The sequence below is a fragment of the Macrobrachium rosenbergii genome, chromosome 8 (assembly GCF_040412425.1).
Source record: "Macrobrachium rosenbergii isolate ZJJX-2024 chromosome 8, ASM4041242v1, whole genome shotgun sequence".
In the NCBI taxonomy this organism is placed as follows: domain Eukaryota; kingdom Metazoa; phylum Arthropoda; class Malacostraca; order Decapoda; family Palaemonidae; genus Macrobrachium; species Macrobrachium rosenbergii.
Genome location: NC_089748.1, coordinates 36,192,502 through 36,210,821, shown reverse-complemented (window position 1 = coordinate 36,210,821; position 18,320 = coordinate 36,192,502). Strand labels below are relative to the sequence as shown.

The following is an 18,320-nucleotide window of genomic DNA, read 5'->3' as shown; positions in this document are numbered from 1 at the left end:
TGCATTGTCCAAAACACACTTTCGACCCTTGAGAGTTTGAATAAAACAAAACACACAAATTGAGTACTAATTTTTTTTTTTAGGTATCTCATTTAGTCAAATTTTAGGACTTGGAGGTTAAGTGTAACACTCGGTATACCTTCGCTTTACTGTTTAAAAAGATATATTTTCTTTTACTTTTTTCGTTCTAAGGCTTATTACGAAATTATTTCAAAACGTTTTATTTTAAGTTGTAAATTTTCGTGAAGAAATTATGTATATTTTTTTTAGTATACTGCTCGAAATCTTAAAAACTATTTACAAAATCTCTGAATCTCGAGATTAATTTTATATTTCTATTCCACTTTATTTACGTTGATGCAATGGAGATACATAGGTTCGAAAAAGAACTATTCTCTCTCTCTCTCTCTCTCTCTCTCTCTCTCTCTCTCTCTCTTTGCAAAGTCAAATGTAAAAAAAAATAGCCTGAACTAGAAACTGAGACCTAGATAAAAATTAATCTCTCTCTCTCTCTCTCTCTCTCTCTCTCTCTCTCTCTCTCTCTCTCTCTCTCTCTCTCTCAATGTTTAAAAACAGCCTGAACTTGAAACAGACTTAGACTGATTACCTGGATGGAAAAACAGTCCAGAGTCCTCCTGGAGGTCAGCTGCACTGCTACATAAATACCCACTAAGTGGTTCTCGATAAACAAGGCCATCAGGAAATATTAAATTGACTGCTGATCCTTCCTGGACTTTTGGGGAAGTTGGGCTTTGGCCAGGCTTTGGAATTCTCTACCAGCTTTCATTGTTTCTAAGTCCAATAGCCCTCTCGGTCTTTGAGGAGGCTACTGACTTGATGTGCACAGTGTCTTGCCTTGTACCTTTAACTTTTCCTTTTAGTTTTCTGTAAAAGAAAACTATTGTGCCGGCTTTGTCTGTCCATCCGCACTTTTTCTGTCTGCTCTCAGATCTTAAAAGCTGCTAAGTCTAGAGGGCTGCAAATTGCTATGTTGATCACCCACCCTCCAGTCATCAAACATACCAAATTGCAGCCCTCTAACCTCATTAGTTTTTTTTAATTTTATTTAAGGTTAAAGTGAGCCATAATCGTGCTTCTGGCAACGATATAGAATAGGTCACCACCGGGCCGTGGTTAAAGTTTCAGGGGCATTATACCGAGACCACCGAAAGATAGATCTATTTTCGGTGGCCTTGATTATACGCTGTACAGAAAACTCGATTGTTTCCTGTAATTCTGACGTCCAGTCGACATCCACGTACAATATATATGGTCGTCTTTGGTGAAAACTACTGCTGCGATATTTTGGTATTTTTCAAAAGAATAAAACTTTTATAAAGGCGGAGCCAATTTAATTTTATAAGCATTAATCTGGTGTGCTTTAGCCCAGACCACCTCCCCGACATTAGCAGTAGTAGTTGGTAGTGGTAGTAAGATATGTAGTAGCTACCGGAAGAACAAAAGCAACGATTAAGAATTCCGTTCTCAAAAATAATTACCACAGACATTCCATTATACTTTGTATAATCAGGTTTTGGAAGACTGGATGTTCTTACCAATTAAGGATATTAGACTGCGATCTACATTATTATTGCACTGGATTCGGATTGACAAAGAATACATCTGTCCTCCTCAGAAGTGATTAATGCTGATAAAAATTCTTCAATCCTGGAACTTTGTTGAAAGTAGTGGATAAAGGTACGGGAATCCCCGCGTCATGTTTCCTGTTAGTTTGTTTGCTACTTTTCTGCTAAACTTTTAGATTCTGCTACAGCTGCTGCTGCTGCTGCATGTACAGTTGAAACAATTACTGAAAGATGGCACACCTAGACTTAATATAATTGTAACTACTTGATGTATACCATACAAGTATATATATATCTGATGAGTTTTTGCCCTACCAGTTCAGCTACACACTCTCTCTCTCTCTCTCTCTCTCTCTCTCTCTCTCTCTCTCTCTCTCTCTCTCTCTCTCTCTCTCTCTCTCTCTCTCTGGCTTCTTGTTATCAAGCTGATGCCATCACTCGATACTCGTGAAACTGTTGATTTATCATTCTTCTTGAATTTCATTTGTTTGTGAATTTTATACCCTCCATTCGGTATAGGTATTTTTTTCATCAAGGAGAAACATACAATCAGCCATTGCAAGTCCTCTATGCCCATTTTTATTGCCATTGGTCTCTCTAACATTTATGCGTTGTCACACACACCCTTCCCGCCATAACTTACCCTTACGGGAGCGTGGTGGCATCTTGATGCCAGTCATTGCTGGCAAACCTGAGAAGATTGAACAGAATCGCCTTCTCCTCCTCCTATGCCTAACTTGCTCGCAATCAAAAGTATTGGTCATCTACCATAGAAAGTGAATTGTTTCGTGTCCAGTTTCCGTTTGTTGAAACGAAGAGGGAAGTCCATCACAGAAGAATGGGCAGACATTTCAATATCGACAAGTTTGGTGTCATGGAATACATTGGAATACATCGGTGCTGCGTTGTGATTCCAACTAACAGCAGCCGAATGGCTCTGTGCTACGCTCTCTGTATTTCTCGTTTGCTTGCTGCGGACTGACTGTGTACAGTATATGCCCCGTAGCGTGGTAGTGCCGCCAGTGCACCTCACGTGGTGCACTGTAGGCATTACTTAAGGGTCTTTAAAGCGTCCCTTCCTTAGGCACCTAGGTGCAACACCTCTCATTTCTTATACTGTATCTCCTTGCATATTCTTCTTTTCTTCTATCTGAGTTTCCACCCTCTGTAAAAATTTTCCTGTTAAAACTTTCAAGTTGGCCTAAATTCTCTCTCTCTCTCTCTCTCTCTCTCTCTCTCTCTCTCTCTCTCTCTCTCTCTCTCTCTCTCTCTCTCTATGGGGATAGGCTTGCTAGTGGCTGTAGCATCATTATGACCTTTCTGACAAAGGAAGAAGTTTCAGGTGAGTACAGGGAAAGGTCACTCGCTCAGCTTGCTCTCTCTCTCTCTCTCTCTCTCTCTCTCTCTCTCTCTCTCTCTCTCTCTCTCTCTCTCTCTCTCTCTCTCTCTGTCGTGAGTGTGTGTTTTTTTGGTGAGAACAATGAATAATCTTAATTTCTATTATACTTCTTCTTGATGTTGAATAAACATTGATAATGTTGGAGATGACATTTGAGCTTTGTAATTATTATTATTATTATATTATTATTATTATTATTATTATTATTATTATTATTTATTATTATTATTATTATTATTATTGTGAAAACTGGTAGATTTGATGTTTTCTTGTATTTGGGCTAACAATATCAGTGAAATGTCATGTGGGTATCTGTGAGTTGTCAATTACTTTTAATATTTTTGATTCGGAGGAAAATGTCTTAAGAAAAAGAGAGAGAGAGAGAGAGAGAGAGAGAGAGAGAGAGAGAGAGAGAGAGAGAGAGAGAGAGAGAGAGAGAGAGAGAGAGAATCGCAGCTATGTTTGAACATTTTTCACTTTTAATAATACCCCTGACATAAAAGGTTTAGTTTTATTTTTCTAATTCTTGTCATACTCGAAGTAATATGAATGATGAATAAACATATGTAGCCATGCATCATCGATTTTTTTAGCCATGCATCATCGATATTTTTTTAGCCATGCATCATCGATATTTTTATCCATGTATCATCGACATTTTCTTATTTAGCCATGCATCATCGATATTTTTTTTTTCATTTAGCCATCCATCATCGATATTTTTTTAGCCATGCATCATCGATATTTTTTTTAGCCATGCATCATCGATATTTTATTAGCCATGCATCATCGATATTTTTATTAGCCATGCATCATCGATATTTTTATTAGCCATGCATTATCGATATTTTTTTTTGCCATGCATCATCGATATATTTTTAAATACCGTCTAAACCAAACTTCCTGGGATTTAACTCTGTTCCATGTCAGATTAGACAGACTGCTACCGTCTGTGAAGACATTTTTGATGTCAGTTAAGTAAGTATATTTTCCATGTCAGACTATAGTTGAAGATATATTCATCTTGACACTTTTTATAGACTAGGACTGGAAATAGTGACCCTGAATGTTCCAATATTTTCAGTTATTCATTCAGTTATATTTTGTAACTGTTGGCGGAATTAAATTTGTATTTCATTTTAATGTATTTTATGTATTTATCTATTTAGTAATTTATTCTTTTTCTTTTTTAATGTGTTCTCTTCTTTCTGTATTTCCCTTTACTTCCTGTTACTTCTTCCTAATGAACACCTTATTATATTCTTTGGAAGCTTGAATTTCAAGTCAGTGACCCCTTTTGTGGGTTTGTTCCATATGAATAGGTTTCATCTACCGAATAATAATAATAATAATAATAATAATAATAATAATAATAATAATAATAATAATAATAATAATAATAATAATAATAAAAATTAACAAGAATAACATAATAAATAAATTTCTATGACTAATTAAAATAATAATAATAATAATAATAATAATAATAATAATAAAAATAATAAATTTCTATGACTAATTCCCCTATGGGTAAGTATCACATTGATCATAAATTTAACTCGACTGTTCTGCCCTAAAATGGAAAACTGCAGTGTCAGCAAAAATTTTCGAAATTGAGATATGCCACCTATTGGGCTCGTGAAACACTGATACTAAAGAAACTGCAGTTTCAGAATGATTCTTCATTGCTTTATTTAGGGGGTCCCATTTCATAGTGCAACTGAGAGGTTTTCCTCTTGTTACACCTATCAAGCCCTTCTATTCTCAATTTCCTTTCAGCGCTGAATGACCTCATAGGTCCCAGTGCTTGGCATTTGACGTAAATTCTTTATTCCATTCCATACTATCTGACCGTTTTCCAAGAGTTAGGTTTCAGTAGAGATCTCTAATTATCGTCTTAGGCATCTGAACCTCTTGAGATTATTATATATATATATATATATATATATATATATATATATATATATATATATATATATATATATATATATATATATATATATATATATATATATATATATACACACACACACACACACACACACACACACACACACACACACACACACACACACACACACACACACACATTGATAGAGCATTATTCACTTTTAGTCATGTCAGTAGGCCAATAGCTTTGCTGGATAAGAAATTCTTTTTAATCCCCAAATAAGAATGAAATCGTCAGTTCTGTCACTTATCTATCTTTGTCATTTAAAAGTAAACGAGAATCGTAATGCGTAGACGAGAATCAATTTCAGTTTCATCGTTACCGCTTGTTTCAAATAGAGTCAAACATTCGGATATCTTCACCATTTCCCATGTACTTGTACTTGTGTACCTCATTCTTTTTTCCCAGCCACTACAGTGCTGTGCTTGTTGTGGAATCCGATGAATAAAGCATCGTTCTGGCTCCGGCAGTCTTTGTTCATTATGGCGCGGGTTCAAGCACTGCTTAGGATGGCATTATCGCTGTTCTTTTAATACATTCTACTTGACATTTGAAAGCGACCTTTTATTCTTCCTGCAAACTCGAATGTCAGGTCAAGCTGGCATTTTCAGGTAGGGTAACGAGAGCGGCCCTGTTGGGGGGCAGGGGGAGGAGGAGGGGGAAGAGAGAGAGGGAGGGGAAGAGAGAGAGGTAGGGGAAGAAGAGTAGGAGGTAGGGAAAGGGGGGGAGGAGGGGGAAGAGGAGGAGGAGGAGGGAAGAGGAGGAGGAGGAGGGGGAAGAGGAGGAGGTAGGGAAAGAGGAGGAGGAGGTAGGAGGAGGAGGAGGAGGGGAGTGGATGCTGGGTGAGCTGGCATTTTCAGGTAGGATAATAAGAACGCCCCTTGTTGAGAGGAGGAGGAGGAGGAGGAGGAGGAGGAGGAGGAGGAGGAGGAGGAGGAGGAGGAGGAGGAGGAGGAGGAGGAGGAGGAGGAGGAGGAGGAGGAGGCTGGATGTTAGCTGGGCGTTGGGGATGGGTGTGAAACCACTGGGTCCCTCCCTGTCCTTGGTGGCTAAATGTTAACTGCTTCTGGTTTTACGAAAAAAAAAAAAAATGATGATGTCGTGGATGGAATTATTCAGAGCGTAAACATTGATACAATGAAGATTCTTAAAATGGAATATTAAAACTCGACCAAGAACGTCAACGTAGTACATTATGTTTTGGGGGCATTTCTTTTGGCACACCTTGGTCATTTTTAGTTTTCTGTAAAAGAAAACTGTTGTGCCGACTTTGCCTGTCCGTGTGCACTTTTCTGTCCACCCTCAGATCTTAAAAACCACTGAGGCTAGAGGGCTGCAAATTGGTATGTTGATCATCCACCTTCCAATCATCAAACATACCAAATTACAGCCCTGTACCCTCAGTAGTTTTTATTTCAAGGTTAAAGTTGGCCATAATCGTGCAACGATATAGGACATGCCACCACCAGGCCGTGGCTGAAAGCTTCATGGGCCGCGGCTCATACAGCATTATACCGAGACCACCGAAAGATAGGTCTGTTTTCGGTGGCCTTGATTAAACGCTGTACAAAATCGGCGCATTTTTTACTTGCTTTTCTTAATACCTATTTGATTTGGCTTCCATTTATATTAGTTGTCGATGCTCATAATAATAATAATAATAATAATAATAATAATAATAATAATAATAATAATAATAATAATTTTTTCTTCTATATGACTTAATTCCCCTATGGCTAAGTATCAGTTTGATCATAAATTTAACTTTATAATTTCTGACTTTTACCTTAACGGGAGATTTATTATGGTTTGCAAACTCTTGCACTTTTTGAAACGTAGGAATTTTACTGACAACAGGAGAATAAAGCCTTTAAAATAAAACTTATATTTAGTCAAGTATCGTACGTTTCTGATCATATTCTTGTATATTTTGCATAGAATAATTAACGTTTTCCTATTGTTGGTGAGTGTATTATTGATTTTGTATTGCATTTGCATCTTCCTCTCTGTGAACGAAGTTCCTTATGTATTGATTGTATATCTGGGCATATTGATTAATATTTTGGTGATGCATTCGTCTTCACACAGTGTAATTTGATGAGAGAACCATAAAAAAATTGAATGAAGTTGCAACTAAAGTAGCTGAGGAAACGTACGATGATTGTTGTTTTTTTTGCGTTGCAAAATCACTGTGCAACAGATCCTTTGAGTGAAAACGTGTGGTCAAACAGGTATTGTGTGTTTTTTATTATGTTGCAAGATGTCAGCTTCGTTGCAAACAGAAGATTAGTAATTTAATTAACGCTTCCGCATAAGTTTCAACTACACGCGGAAAACTCTGCGCATGTATAACTAAAACTTTTTCTGCGCAGTACCCGGCACTTTTATTTGTATAGGCCTAGTTAATGCGGATGCGTAATTGTGCGCATGTGTAGTATATATATACATATATGTATATATATTCATGAGAAAGAAGGAACTATTTTATAAACTGCCAACGCTGCAGATTTCCACAGCAGAAACCCACAAAGAGAAACATTAAGATTGTTTTAGGTTTTAGCTATTTTTGCTGACGCGAGATGACGATCACTCGCGTTTCCGAAATAACAAGCCGTTCCCGGGCTTTGGATCTGAATCTTTGCCTGTGGTTTTATAGACTGAATGGTCTTTGGGACAAAGAAAATTGCCTTAGTCAGATCGGTCTTGTCAGCACGTCTTTCGAACAAAGGCAGGTCGCGAGAGTCTGGAAACACAAAGGAAGGGGAGAGGTTTCATTTGGGTGTACATTTAGTTGACACTTACAAAGAAAGCTGAGTGTACATTTAGTTGAAACTTACAAAGAGAGCTGAGTGTACATTTAGTTGACACTCGCAAAGAAAGTTTAGTGGACATTTATTTATGAATGACGCGTGATTTCCCCACAGCAGTAAGCTTGTTCAAGAAATGAGCTTGGAATGCACAGTCCGTGATACGAGACTCCGTTTGTTATTCAATTATGACCGTTATACTGTTTAATTTTTTTTCTTTCCATTTCGTTGCAGGCAGACTTGGACACGTGGAAATAATTGTGTTATATTTAAGCGTAGTTTACATGATTTTTAAAGCTAAATAAACCCCGCCGATCCTTGTGCAAACACCAATCCGTTCCGGGGAACGTAGTTGAATAATGATTCATCCATTTTTAATAATGCTAAAGGTTGCTTGAATCAAGACGCATAGTGCAGCAGATTCAGTCACGAATGTCTGGTCTTTGTATTAAGAAATTAATTTAACATTACTCGAAAGGATTCCGAGTATTTTTTTTCCCTCTTACAGTGGTTTGCGAGACGAAGCCATTATCATTAATATTTTTAATGCTGATTTTGCAAGGCTTTAACTGATAACTAGTATCATCTATAATAAACACTAGATAAACACGGAAGACCCGTGTGTTTATCTCCACTTGCATAAAGTTAATTTCCCCTTACTGTATGTGAAACCTATGTGAAACCAATTTGAAATTACCAAGAAAAACGCAGTTATCGCTAATCTTCAAAGCATACTATAAACTACAACTTCTTGTAGCCTACAAGAAAGGGAACTGGAAATTATATTAGGCTCTAACATAGTTTAATGGTATATGAAAATTTGAGACCTTGGTTTTTTGGTTTTGTGGTTTATGCATTATATCACTACAGGTTGTTAAAATCACTTCTAAATTAATCCTTTGAAATAACGTTAATACCTATTCACATTATCATTGTGAATGACGCTTTGGTTGTTAGGTGTTGAACCTTTTATCTAAGGTGGAATTATTATTATTATTATTATTATTATTATTATTATTATTATTATTATTATTATTATTATTATTATTATTGTATATTGTAAGTTCGGTTCTTTTTGCTTATTAGCCTACTTATGTCTTATTTGATAAAGTGTGCTAATTTTCTGAGCATCAGTGACCTTGCATTCTTCATTAATTGATACTACCGCGTAAATTCTAGTTAAGAATTATATTAAAAAACGAAGGAATTATGTACTACAAAAGGGGACAATTGCAAGTTATTATTGTCACCCTTTAATTTGTAACTCCATTTTCTTTCACAATTTTATAAAAGAATTGAACTTAGCTGGGACTATGCTGTAAATATGTCAGCTTTCATAACGATTAAGATCAATTGGAAAATTATTTGGCTGTTCTTTCCTCTTAACATTTTAGTTTAGTAATATAAGTATCGGTTAATGCTGCAGAATATTTGTGGGTAATTCTAAGTATTAGTTCACGCCTGTTTTTACCTTGGAAACTGTTTTTTCTGCACTTTTAGGGCTTCTGAAGTTCTGATACTGGCGGTGCATTTGTTTGTTGTCGGCCAAATGGAATGTCCCTTCGCCGTGTTTAGTACTGGCCCGCGGGGGCCGGTACCCCTACGTTAACAAGTTATTGCACTTGCTGGATGGGATATGAACCGTTCCAAACAGACGTATCCGTGCTTAGTCTTGTGAAGGTCGCGTATGGAAACCCCTTTTTGGGTGGACTTCAGGGGTTAATTACACGTTAATTACATTAGATACCCCAAAAATGTTAAATTGTAAATAATTAACCAAAATACTCTAAGAAACTGCCATTTCTCGCTAAATACCCGCCGTGTATCTAATACTTAGGTCCTATTTGTGCACTTAGGTATTTATTTTAGTTTAAATCATTACTGCATTTTGGACCTGAAACTACAATTTTCCTTTAGTTTAATGAGTGCTTTGAATGTTTCTTGACACGAATTTTGTTAGCAAATGATTACTTTTAGACATAACGGACCCCATCATTTTTTTTATATCCAATGAGCCGGCTGTGATATTTCTTTTTTTTTTATTTACCGTCTTTTTTTTTTTTGTTTTATTTACCGTCTTTTTCTTACGTTTTAGTCAGCAGATGTACTTTCAGGGTCTTTTGGGTGGGAGAAAACATAAAATAAGTGAAATGCAAAGACATTAATCCCATTGATAGTTGTCTTTCAGATTCAAGTTAAAGTTTATGGAATGCTTTCAAATAATATGTACTAGGGTAAGGACCAGGTACCCTAGGTTAGGTTAGGGTTGGATGGGTAGGTCATTATTGGCTAACGAATCTGGACCAGAAATGTTCAAAATATGTTAAAACATAGGAAAATGATATTTTCGATCCACCATAAGGAGGCGAGGTGGGGGGAAGTGAGAGAAAACGAAGCCCCCCTTCCCTCCGCCAAGTCAGGGCATGGGGCCGAAGGAAAGGTTAGGTTAAAAGAGGGTTAGGTTAGATTGAGTCAGTGTTGAAGTAGTATCTTTTGATTTGCTGTTAAGCAAGGCGTAACCAGCGCAAATAGGTCTAAGATTCGCAACTCTCTTGCAGTTTTCATAGATATTGTAGTATATTTACACTTGTTTCTTAATTAGAGTAAGGGTTAGGAAAGAGCCATCAAAATTATTTGCTGTTCGTCTACTTGTGAAGCGTGAAAGATTAAGCTAAAGTATAAGAGACTGGACCCACTAAGATAAAAAAAAAGTTGAGACATAAATGATGAGAGCAAGCAAGCCTTCGTGAATTAAATATCATATTTATTACAAATTACTTTGCCTTATTCGCCTGGTCGAAAGCAGCATGAATCCCAATTTAGCAAACTTATTGCACAAGTGGTGGTGTTCCGCCGAAAATGTAAAATTGTTTTTTCAGTTTACTAGTTTAATTGGTAAATTTTAAATTGATGGAAAAACATTTTTTGAGTCTTGATTGCGTGTGCATGTGCTTTGTTGTTAACACAGCAGGATACACTACATTTAAATGTCAGTCTCTTGTAATGGCATTTTCTTAAAACTTGGAGGAATGATCATTTCGCACACCACTAACAGGCACATACAGACTCGAATTCAATTAGGAAATAACAAATGATAGCCATATACACTTAGAGGCATAAAAAAATCATGCATAGATACGCAATCTTCAGTATTGATTAAACAAGTACGTGTAGGAGGGATGCCATTAGCATAATATTATAATGGGTGCCACAAACATAAATATTCTTGACTTGGGTTTCATAAGGGAGGACTGACATGGTCATATATTATTGTCAAAAAGGATTTGGTTTTAAAGAGACGTTACTGGTAGACTAGAAATTAGGCCTACATACAGAAGTATAATATTTTCAGTCTGTTAGATGTTTGTGCCTTCACTCATGTATTGATGAACATTTCAGAGAGATGCCAACTTTTCACCAGCCTGTCATTTTTCACTTTCTCCATATGACCAAACCATTGTTAGTTACTGACGTCAGTTATTCACACCATTTGAAACTTAGTTTTATCCAACAAATCTGATTGTCATCTTTAACCTCTTGCAATACCCCATTCATAAGATATTCAGTAGTTCTTGAGACATCAAATCCTTATCTGAGACCCATATTTTACTCCAAACCAGTCACTTCCATAAAAATTTTAACACATCATCTTCCATCAGCATTTAATAAAACTCATGGTCTTCCACTTTTTCCATCAAAAGAAAAAACTGACTTTTCAAAACAGGTCATGAATAAGATTTTTGAAGTCGCCAGCCTGTCCCTTCTTAGTCTATATTCTCCATGTTGAGAGTTAGTGCCAGACCAAAAATCTCATCTGTTGGTTACTGTCAGTAACTGGGTTCAGTGTTGTTTAGAAAACCTTTTGATGCATCCTTTAATCATAACCTAAAACCAACTTTCCTCAGTGTTTTCCAGAATGAGTGGTGATGCACCCTGTAATCATAACCTACAGTGACCTTTCCCTCACTCTTCCAGATGGAGTGGCGAGATATGATTGCATACTTGGCTTTCTTCTTTCAGCTTTTCTGTTTGGTGAAGCTGGGTTCATTTCACATGGATAAGGCTAATACAGTATTATTACATTCATGGGTTTGTATAATGACTTGTTTTACTTAAAAATGGAGTTTTGTACACATCCTTTATCATAATGGTTTTTCAAAATGAGCCACTGCTGCAGAATTTGGTTTTCCTCACTGTCCTTAAGTGTTGTAATCTGACTCCTCCTCAAGAGATTAGCTTGAGCTGCCAATTTACATACTGTATATTGTACATTTTTCTTTATGAATCTTTTCCCAGGACCACCTGTTCTTTCAGGTAGTTTTCTTATCAGAATGTCAGCAGTTCAGTATGCCTCCCATCTAAGTTACTATTAAGGCTATGATAAAGTAATGGATTTGTGTTGAAACAAATGTAATTTTTTTAAATGTTAATTTTCTTCCGTACAAACCCATTACCTTAATCACCCTCCTGCCCTACAGCAATGTTGCAGTTGTTTCCAGCTACGGAAAGTATGACAACTTGGATGTAAGGGACCTGACAGTGCCTCATTGGAGGGGGTGTTCGCTCGGCTAGCACTCTGTTTCCCTCCGACCAGCCAATGAAGAATTAGAGGAATTTATTTCTGGTGATAGAAATTGCTATAATGGTGCTATAATGTAGTTCGATTCCACAATAAGCTGTAGGTCCCGTTGCTAGGGAATTGGTTCTAGCCACGTAAAATATGTCTAATCCTTGGGCCAGCCTTGGAGAGCTGTTAATCAGCTCAGTGGTCTGGTTAAACTAATGTATATATATAATATATATGAAATTGCTTGTGTGGTCATCCTAACCTAAAATTTTAAGCATCTCTTGGGAAGGTTAGACTCCAACCTAGGCCTCAGCAACATGTCCGCTGAAGAGTACAAAACCTTCACGGAGGCAGGGAAAAGTATTGAGTTAAAAGGAGAACAGCTGGCCCAATGGGTTCAAGAGCAGGTAGCTGCTGCTAAAAGCCAAGGAAGAGGAAAGGGCATATGAATTGCGGCTGGAAAGACTAAGACAAGAAGAGAAGGAGCAGTGGGAAGAAAAGGAGTGTCAAGAGAGAGGAGAGGGGGAAGAGAAGCAGTGACAGCATGAACTAGTGCAAGAGAAAGAAAAGGAGCAACAGCATGAATTAGCACTGAAGGAGAAGGAAATTGAGCGTGAAAGATCCAAGCAGGATAGTACCATGGCACTGGCCCAACACAGAAGCTGATCATCCACACCCAGTCTCTGCTCCTTCCGTTATCTCAAATATCACCCACCACATGCCTCCCTGGAATGACGCGGAGCCATTGGTGTGGCTGGAACATTGGAAACCCTTTTCTGAGTACAACCCGACTATGACTGAAAGGACATGATCCTAGCAAAACACATGGCCGGAAAGGGACAGGATGCCCTAAATTCCTTTAAAAAGGTGACAGGGAAACCTTGAGGCAGTTAGGAAGGCTGTAGCAACAGCATGTGTTGGTCATGTATGTTCACTGGCCACCTCTGAGGCTCAGTCAGTGAAGTGTCAATCAAAGTGAGTACATGCATCCATTCATTCACAGTCTGATACCTCTAGTGTAGTACTTAGGAAGTTATCCACTAAGAATGAGAGGTTACCCACTTGCACATGCTCAGCTCACTGATAGGGATAACCCTATCATACTTAACAGATTCCTCCAGTGAGTACAAAATATTTTCAATACTATTATTAGACTCAGTCAAGTTCATTAAATAACAAAATCTGCTAAGTTGAGATCCATTGAAGTGCCACTTATGAATGCTGTTGAAATGCTGTAGTGCATCCATTTTTCAAATGTTCCCCATAACCTGTCTCTTAGCAATCCTAGTCTACCATAGAAATTCCTTTAATGATGAACATCTGCAGAGTGGACAACCCTTAACTACACTTGCAGTTTCTTACCCAGTACGCAGAATGCCATTATGGTATATCAAGATATTGTAGTAGATATATGCTTCATAATCTTTGAGTAGAATTAGCAGTAGTTAAAATTGATTTAAAAAACACTCACACCCTTTTTGAAATCAGAATTGTTACTCGACTGAGAATTGTCAAAGACATGCCTGAAATAAAACATACATTGTCTTTTTTTTACTAAAATTTATTAATATTTCAGTAGTTTGGTCAACTCATAAATACAGCAGAAGATAAGATAAGGTGCTGGGGGTATGGTCACAGTAGGATATGCCCACCAGGAATAGCACTGTTGATTCAAAGGAAAAGAGACTTGTGGCAGCTCCAATAGGTTTATAATTCTTTGGGTTACTGGCAAATGACACTATAGAAGATTAACCTTAAGAATGAACTGAAACTACATTTCTTTCTGATAAAGGCTTGCAGAATTCTCATAGTATCATTTCCCAGAAGCGCTCTGAAGTTTATATCACAACAACTTGCACTGCATACACCCTCCCTAGGGTTCAGTAAGTAATAATGCAATTAGCAAGAGCTGCCGGTACAGAGAATTCCACAAAATGCTCCACCCGTACAGTAGTATAGATCGTTCTCGTAACAGACGAATGAGTGCACTCCGTATGTGCTAAATAATGAGATACTTTAGTGAAATCTATTAACATACATGAGTTTAACTGAGCCTGTATCATGTAGATTCTTGTCACGTAATCGCAATGCAGTGCTAGTAATGATTGGCGTCATAGCCACATGGGTGATAACATGAATCCTAATTACTGAAGATCGAAACTAAAGTTATGCAGTTCACACTTCCACACATTCCTCATACTAATGCATACAGTCATACATCCACCTATTAACAGTAATCTCTATGAGAGATAATAAAATCTATGAAAAAAAAAATAATAAATGGGTGAATGTTGTGCAAGTAGTGTGACACATGCAACCAGCGACTGCATCACTTAGACTGAATCTTCTCTCACTGGAATCACTTTTCAAAGCAACATTCGAGTTTTTAGAAGCAAAAGAAAATGTTTTCTAGGTGCTACAGTCTCTAATTGCTGACAAAATCAGAAGTGATGACACTGGTTTACATTTGTATTAATAATTGAAAATATCACTAAGAAAATAAAATTTCACATAATTTCATTATAACAAATATGCGGCGTAAGCACAGGATTATTCCCGCGCGGTTCTCAAACAATTTCATTTGGCAAATGCTCCCATTGATAAAAATATATAACATAAATATGCATCATGGCGAGTAGGCAGGAAAGAGTAAATTGATTCACTTGAATATCATACCTGTAACTTGAACAAAATAAATGACATAATGTGCAAAACTGATCAATACCACCTTAATATAGATTTAATGAACTACAAATAATTATTCCTAATTAAATTTCCTAATAAATGCAATTGCTTTGTATTAATGAGCTACTCTTATTCATTTGTACATTTATTTTCCATGAAATAATGCTGTTGAATATTCAAACACTACGAATTTGTCAAAGTATAAGCTTTTTAAGATGCAGAGAAACTGTGTACGTAAAAAGTGCTTTCATTAAAATATTCAGCATATATTTTTATTACTGCAGACAATCACAGGTATGACAGAGTTCTTGATTGTGCTTTTGGTTAAGTAAATGCAATGTGCTACGGTATTAAATGCCCTCTGCTGCATCAGTTCAGGCCAGACACAGTAACAAACATAATAATAGGATGATGCATCATCTAACTTTGGTTCCATATATTTAGGCAACAGCATGGTATGCTTTTTCATTCTCATCCATGATACTCTCCTGGCAACCTATTGAAAAACAGGGACTGAAACACTGAGCCACAAAACACTTGTATAATGCAAATTTGCTGATCTTGTCACAGAAATTTTGCTATTTTTACAACCTATGTACTTTTTAAACGGGGGATAAAAGCTAAGCGCTCTAAATTAATTTTCCTGTTGCCGTCAGAATCCTTTCTCTGATTAACAAATTCGCTTAATTATAACAAATTTACACATCAGCTTCATTTCATCTAAAATCCTGTAATGTAACCAAAGAAGATTCTTAAGGTAGCTAAATCATGGCAAAATAAAATTGATACTACAGAAATGCCTACTTGCCAAGATGACCAAAGGTAAGTGCACACTCTTGTGTTGGAATCTTTATTGATGCTATTTTCAGTGATGAACTATTCGTTCATATTTGTTTCCTCCTTAAAGATTTCCAACACAACAAAATCACTATTTCCTTGAAGTATGACTAGTTAAATTCTATACATTTAAATAATTCAATCTAAAAGTAGTCTGTTCCAATGCACAAAGATTTAGGCATCACCAAGCTATAGATTTAATTTTATATATCTTTCCAGTTACCTTTTCATGATATTCTATTCATTAATTGAATAAACATGTGTGTTTTAGGTTTGAAAGAGCCCTTGTCTAGTAATTAACAGATGCTAAGAAATCTAGCAGTTGATCTGGATGTGATTTCATTAGCATTGGAATGGCCTAATCATTTGGCAGAAGGATAGACTGCAATATAATATTGAAATTTTATAAGTGGCCATCTTTTTAGTTATATTGGAATATTAATTTTCTTTTCAAAATCCAATGATTGCACAAAGTAAGTCAACCTTTTTAACATTCATTTGAAACAATTCGCATTTTTCAGGCAATTTTGTTTGATGGAACTGTCCAAAGCGTTTTCACTTCCTTTCCATCCCTATAGTGACCACCGCAGAGTTTGGTGCTTAAATATCACGTGTAACAAAACTACAGCTCGGAGAATCTCTCCAGCCGAGGCAAGCACTTCGTTGTTGGAAAGAAGAAAATCGAGAAGAATATCACTAAGCACACGTGTGTCATATCACAAGTCTGTCATTTACTAAGGCAGGCATAATCATGGTTAATAAATACAGTGGCAGTTTGCTTTTATTTTTCTTACTATCTTAAAAAAAGTAAAACCGGAAAATGATCAGTGCTACATTGAAAATGATGAAATGACATCGTAAAAATTAATGCAAAATACCAATTGACTAATTTGCATTGCATGAAAAAGACCTTCATCTAGAATACTATTACACTAATATAAACTACGGATAACTAGGTAATTGCTGGTTTAGGATCTGGAGATTTGTTCAAACTACTGTATGTTGTCAGATCCATTTCATCTTTGTTAGGCAGATCATATTCCCATGTGACTTCTGATGATGATTTCAACACACCTTAAAATGCACTGTATACTTTAGTTTAGTCTCGCACAGTGTATGAAGGCTTCACTTTGTTACTGACACTGCGTACTTCTGCAGCTACGCTGTACTGGCATTTGAGGAGTTTTAGAAATATTTTAAGAAGGTTCAACGACAATGCGGCAGAATGCAGGTACGGAATAAGACTTATAAGCACACTTATTAGACTTTATATTCTATTAACTGACCTAACTCTGCCAATTAGTATCACTGCAATAACAGTACACGTATCGGGAAAATATATGACTATAATTAGATATGTTATCTACAATGTTTTTGGCAGAATATTAAAATGTACATAAACTTCTTAGTTACGTCAGACTCAGTATCAGGAGGAAAGGTCCACTGCAGTATATTTCCACATAGATTTTGTGTAGAGGCTGAAACGGTTACATTTCAGGAAGATCATCTTGCCTGTACAGTACAGGTATTTCTGGAAGCTGACATACTCGAGCGTCAGGAAGATCATCTTGCCTGCATTATGGGAAACAACCTGTAATGCAGATTGTCACATCAAGAGCACCCAGTAAACACCTTTCAAAGTGGTACTGGGGAAGTCTCTCATAGAAGTATAGCTGATGTCGTTAAAGAAGTTTATTCCTGGGTAAACCTTTAGTATTTTTCCTATGAGGTGGCACTCAGACTTGCCAAAGCAGCAAGTGATTAGTCGAGTCATCACGCCCAGCTAACTCTGACATTCCAGAGCTACGGAAGTCTTCATAACCATCGCCACCAGATATGACTAATAACTTAGAAGGTGCTGCTGTTCCTGGCTGTAAAAAACAGAAATTATGAATAATAAGATATACTGTATACAATTATAAAATTATACGAAATAAGGTTATAGGGAAGAAGTGTGAGGTACATTTAATATGTGTATGACAGGTTTTATTTCTTAATTTATAATGCACACGATCAAACCAATTGTTAATATGGCTGTTTCAGTAACTTTTCTCTCCATGGGAATTGCAAACCTCTTAATTTTATTTATGCCTACAAATGCTATGGGCAAGCAGGCTACCAAGAGAGATGAACAGCAGATTTATGTACAAGTACTCTGCAAACTACTGGTTTGTCTTAATAATTTGGCATTAATGATCAACTGGGTTTGTTCATTGTCTGGGTTACTTACACTGTACACAGAATTATTCATCAGCACTTATTAGGAATGAATTTCAAGAACTGAAAAATATTTATTGATCTTGAACTGTTACCTATTTTTTTATTGTTCCTGCATTTAAAAAATCTTGAACAATATCATACTTTTCATATTACAGATTTAAGAATTTTGTTAGTTCAAAATTATGTTCTGAATTAGTTATCTCTCAGTCCAAGCAAAAACTAGTGAGCCTAATTTTATTTATGTCCTCTGTTTTGTGTGTATCACCTT

The 18,320-nt window shown here is 36.5% G+C and overlaps 1 protein-coding gene and 1 long non-coding RNA gene across 2 annotated transcripts in view; one reads left to right on the top strand and one right to left on the bottom strand.

Moving 5' to 3' along the window:
- Nucleotides 1-18,320, top strand: part of LOC136840704 (uncharacterized) — a 105,304-nt gene that overhangs the window by 86,543 nt on the left and 441 nt on the right. The window lies entirely within an intron of this gene.
- LOC136840703 (rho guanine nucleotide exchange factor 17-like) overlaps nt 13,851-18,320 on the bottom strand; it is a 36,228-nt gene continuing 31,758 nt past the window's right edge. The window contains exon 14 of the mRNA XM_067107505.1: nt 13,851-17,703. Coding sequence (XP_066963606.1) covers nt 17,569-17,703 — 135 coding nt within the window. The 3' untranslated portion in view covers nt 13,851-17,568. The remainder of the gene's footprint in view (nt 17,704-18,320) is intronic.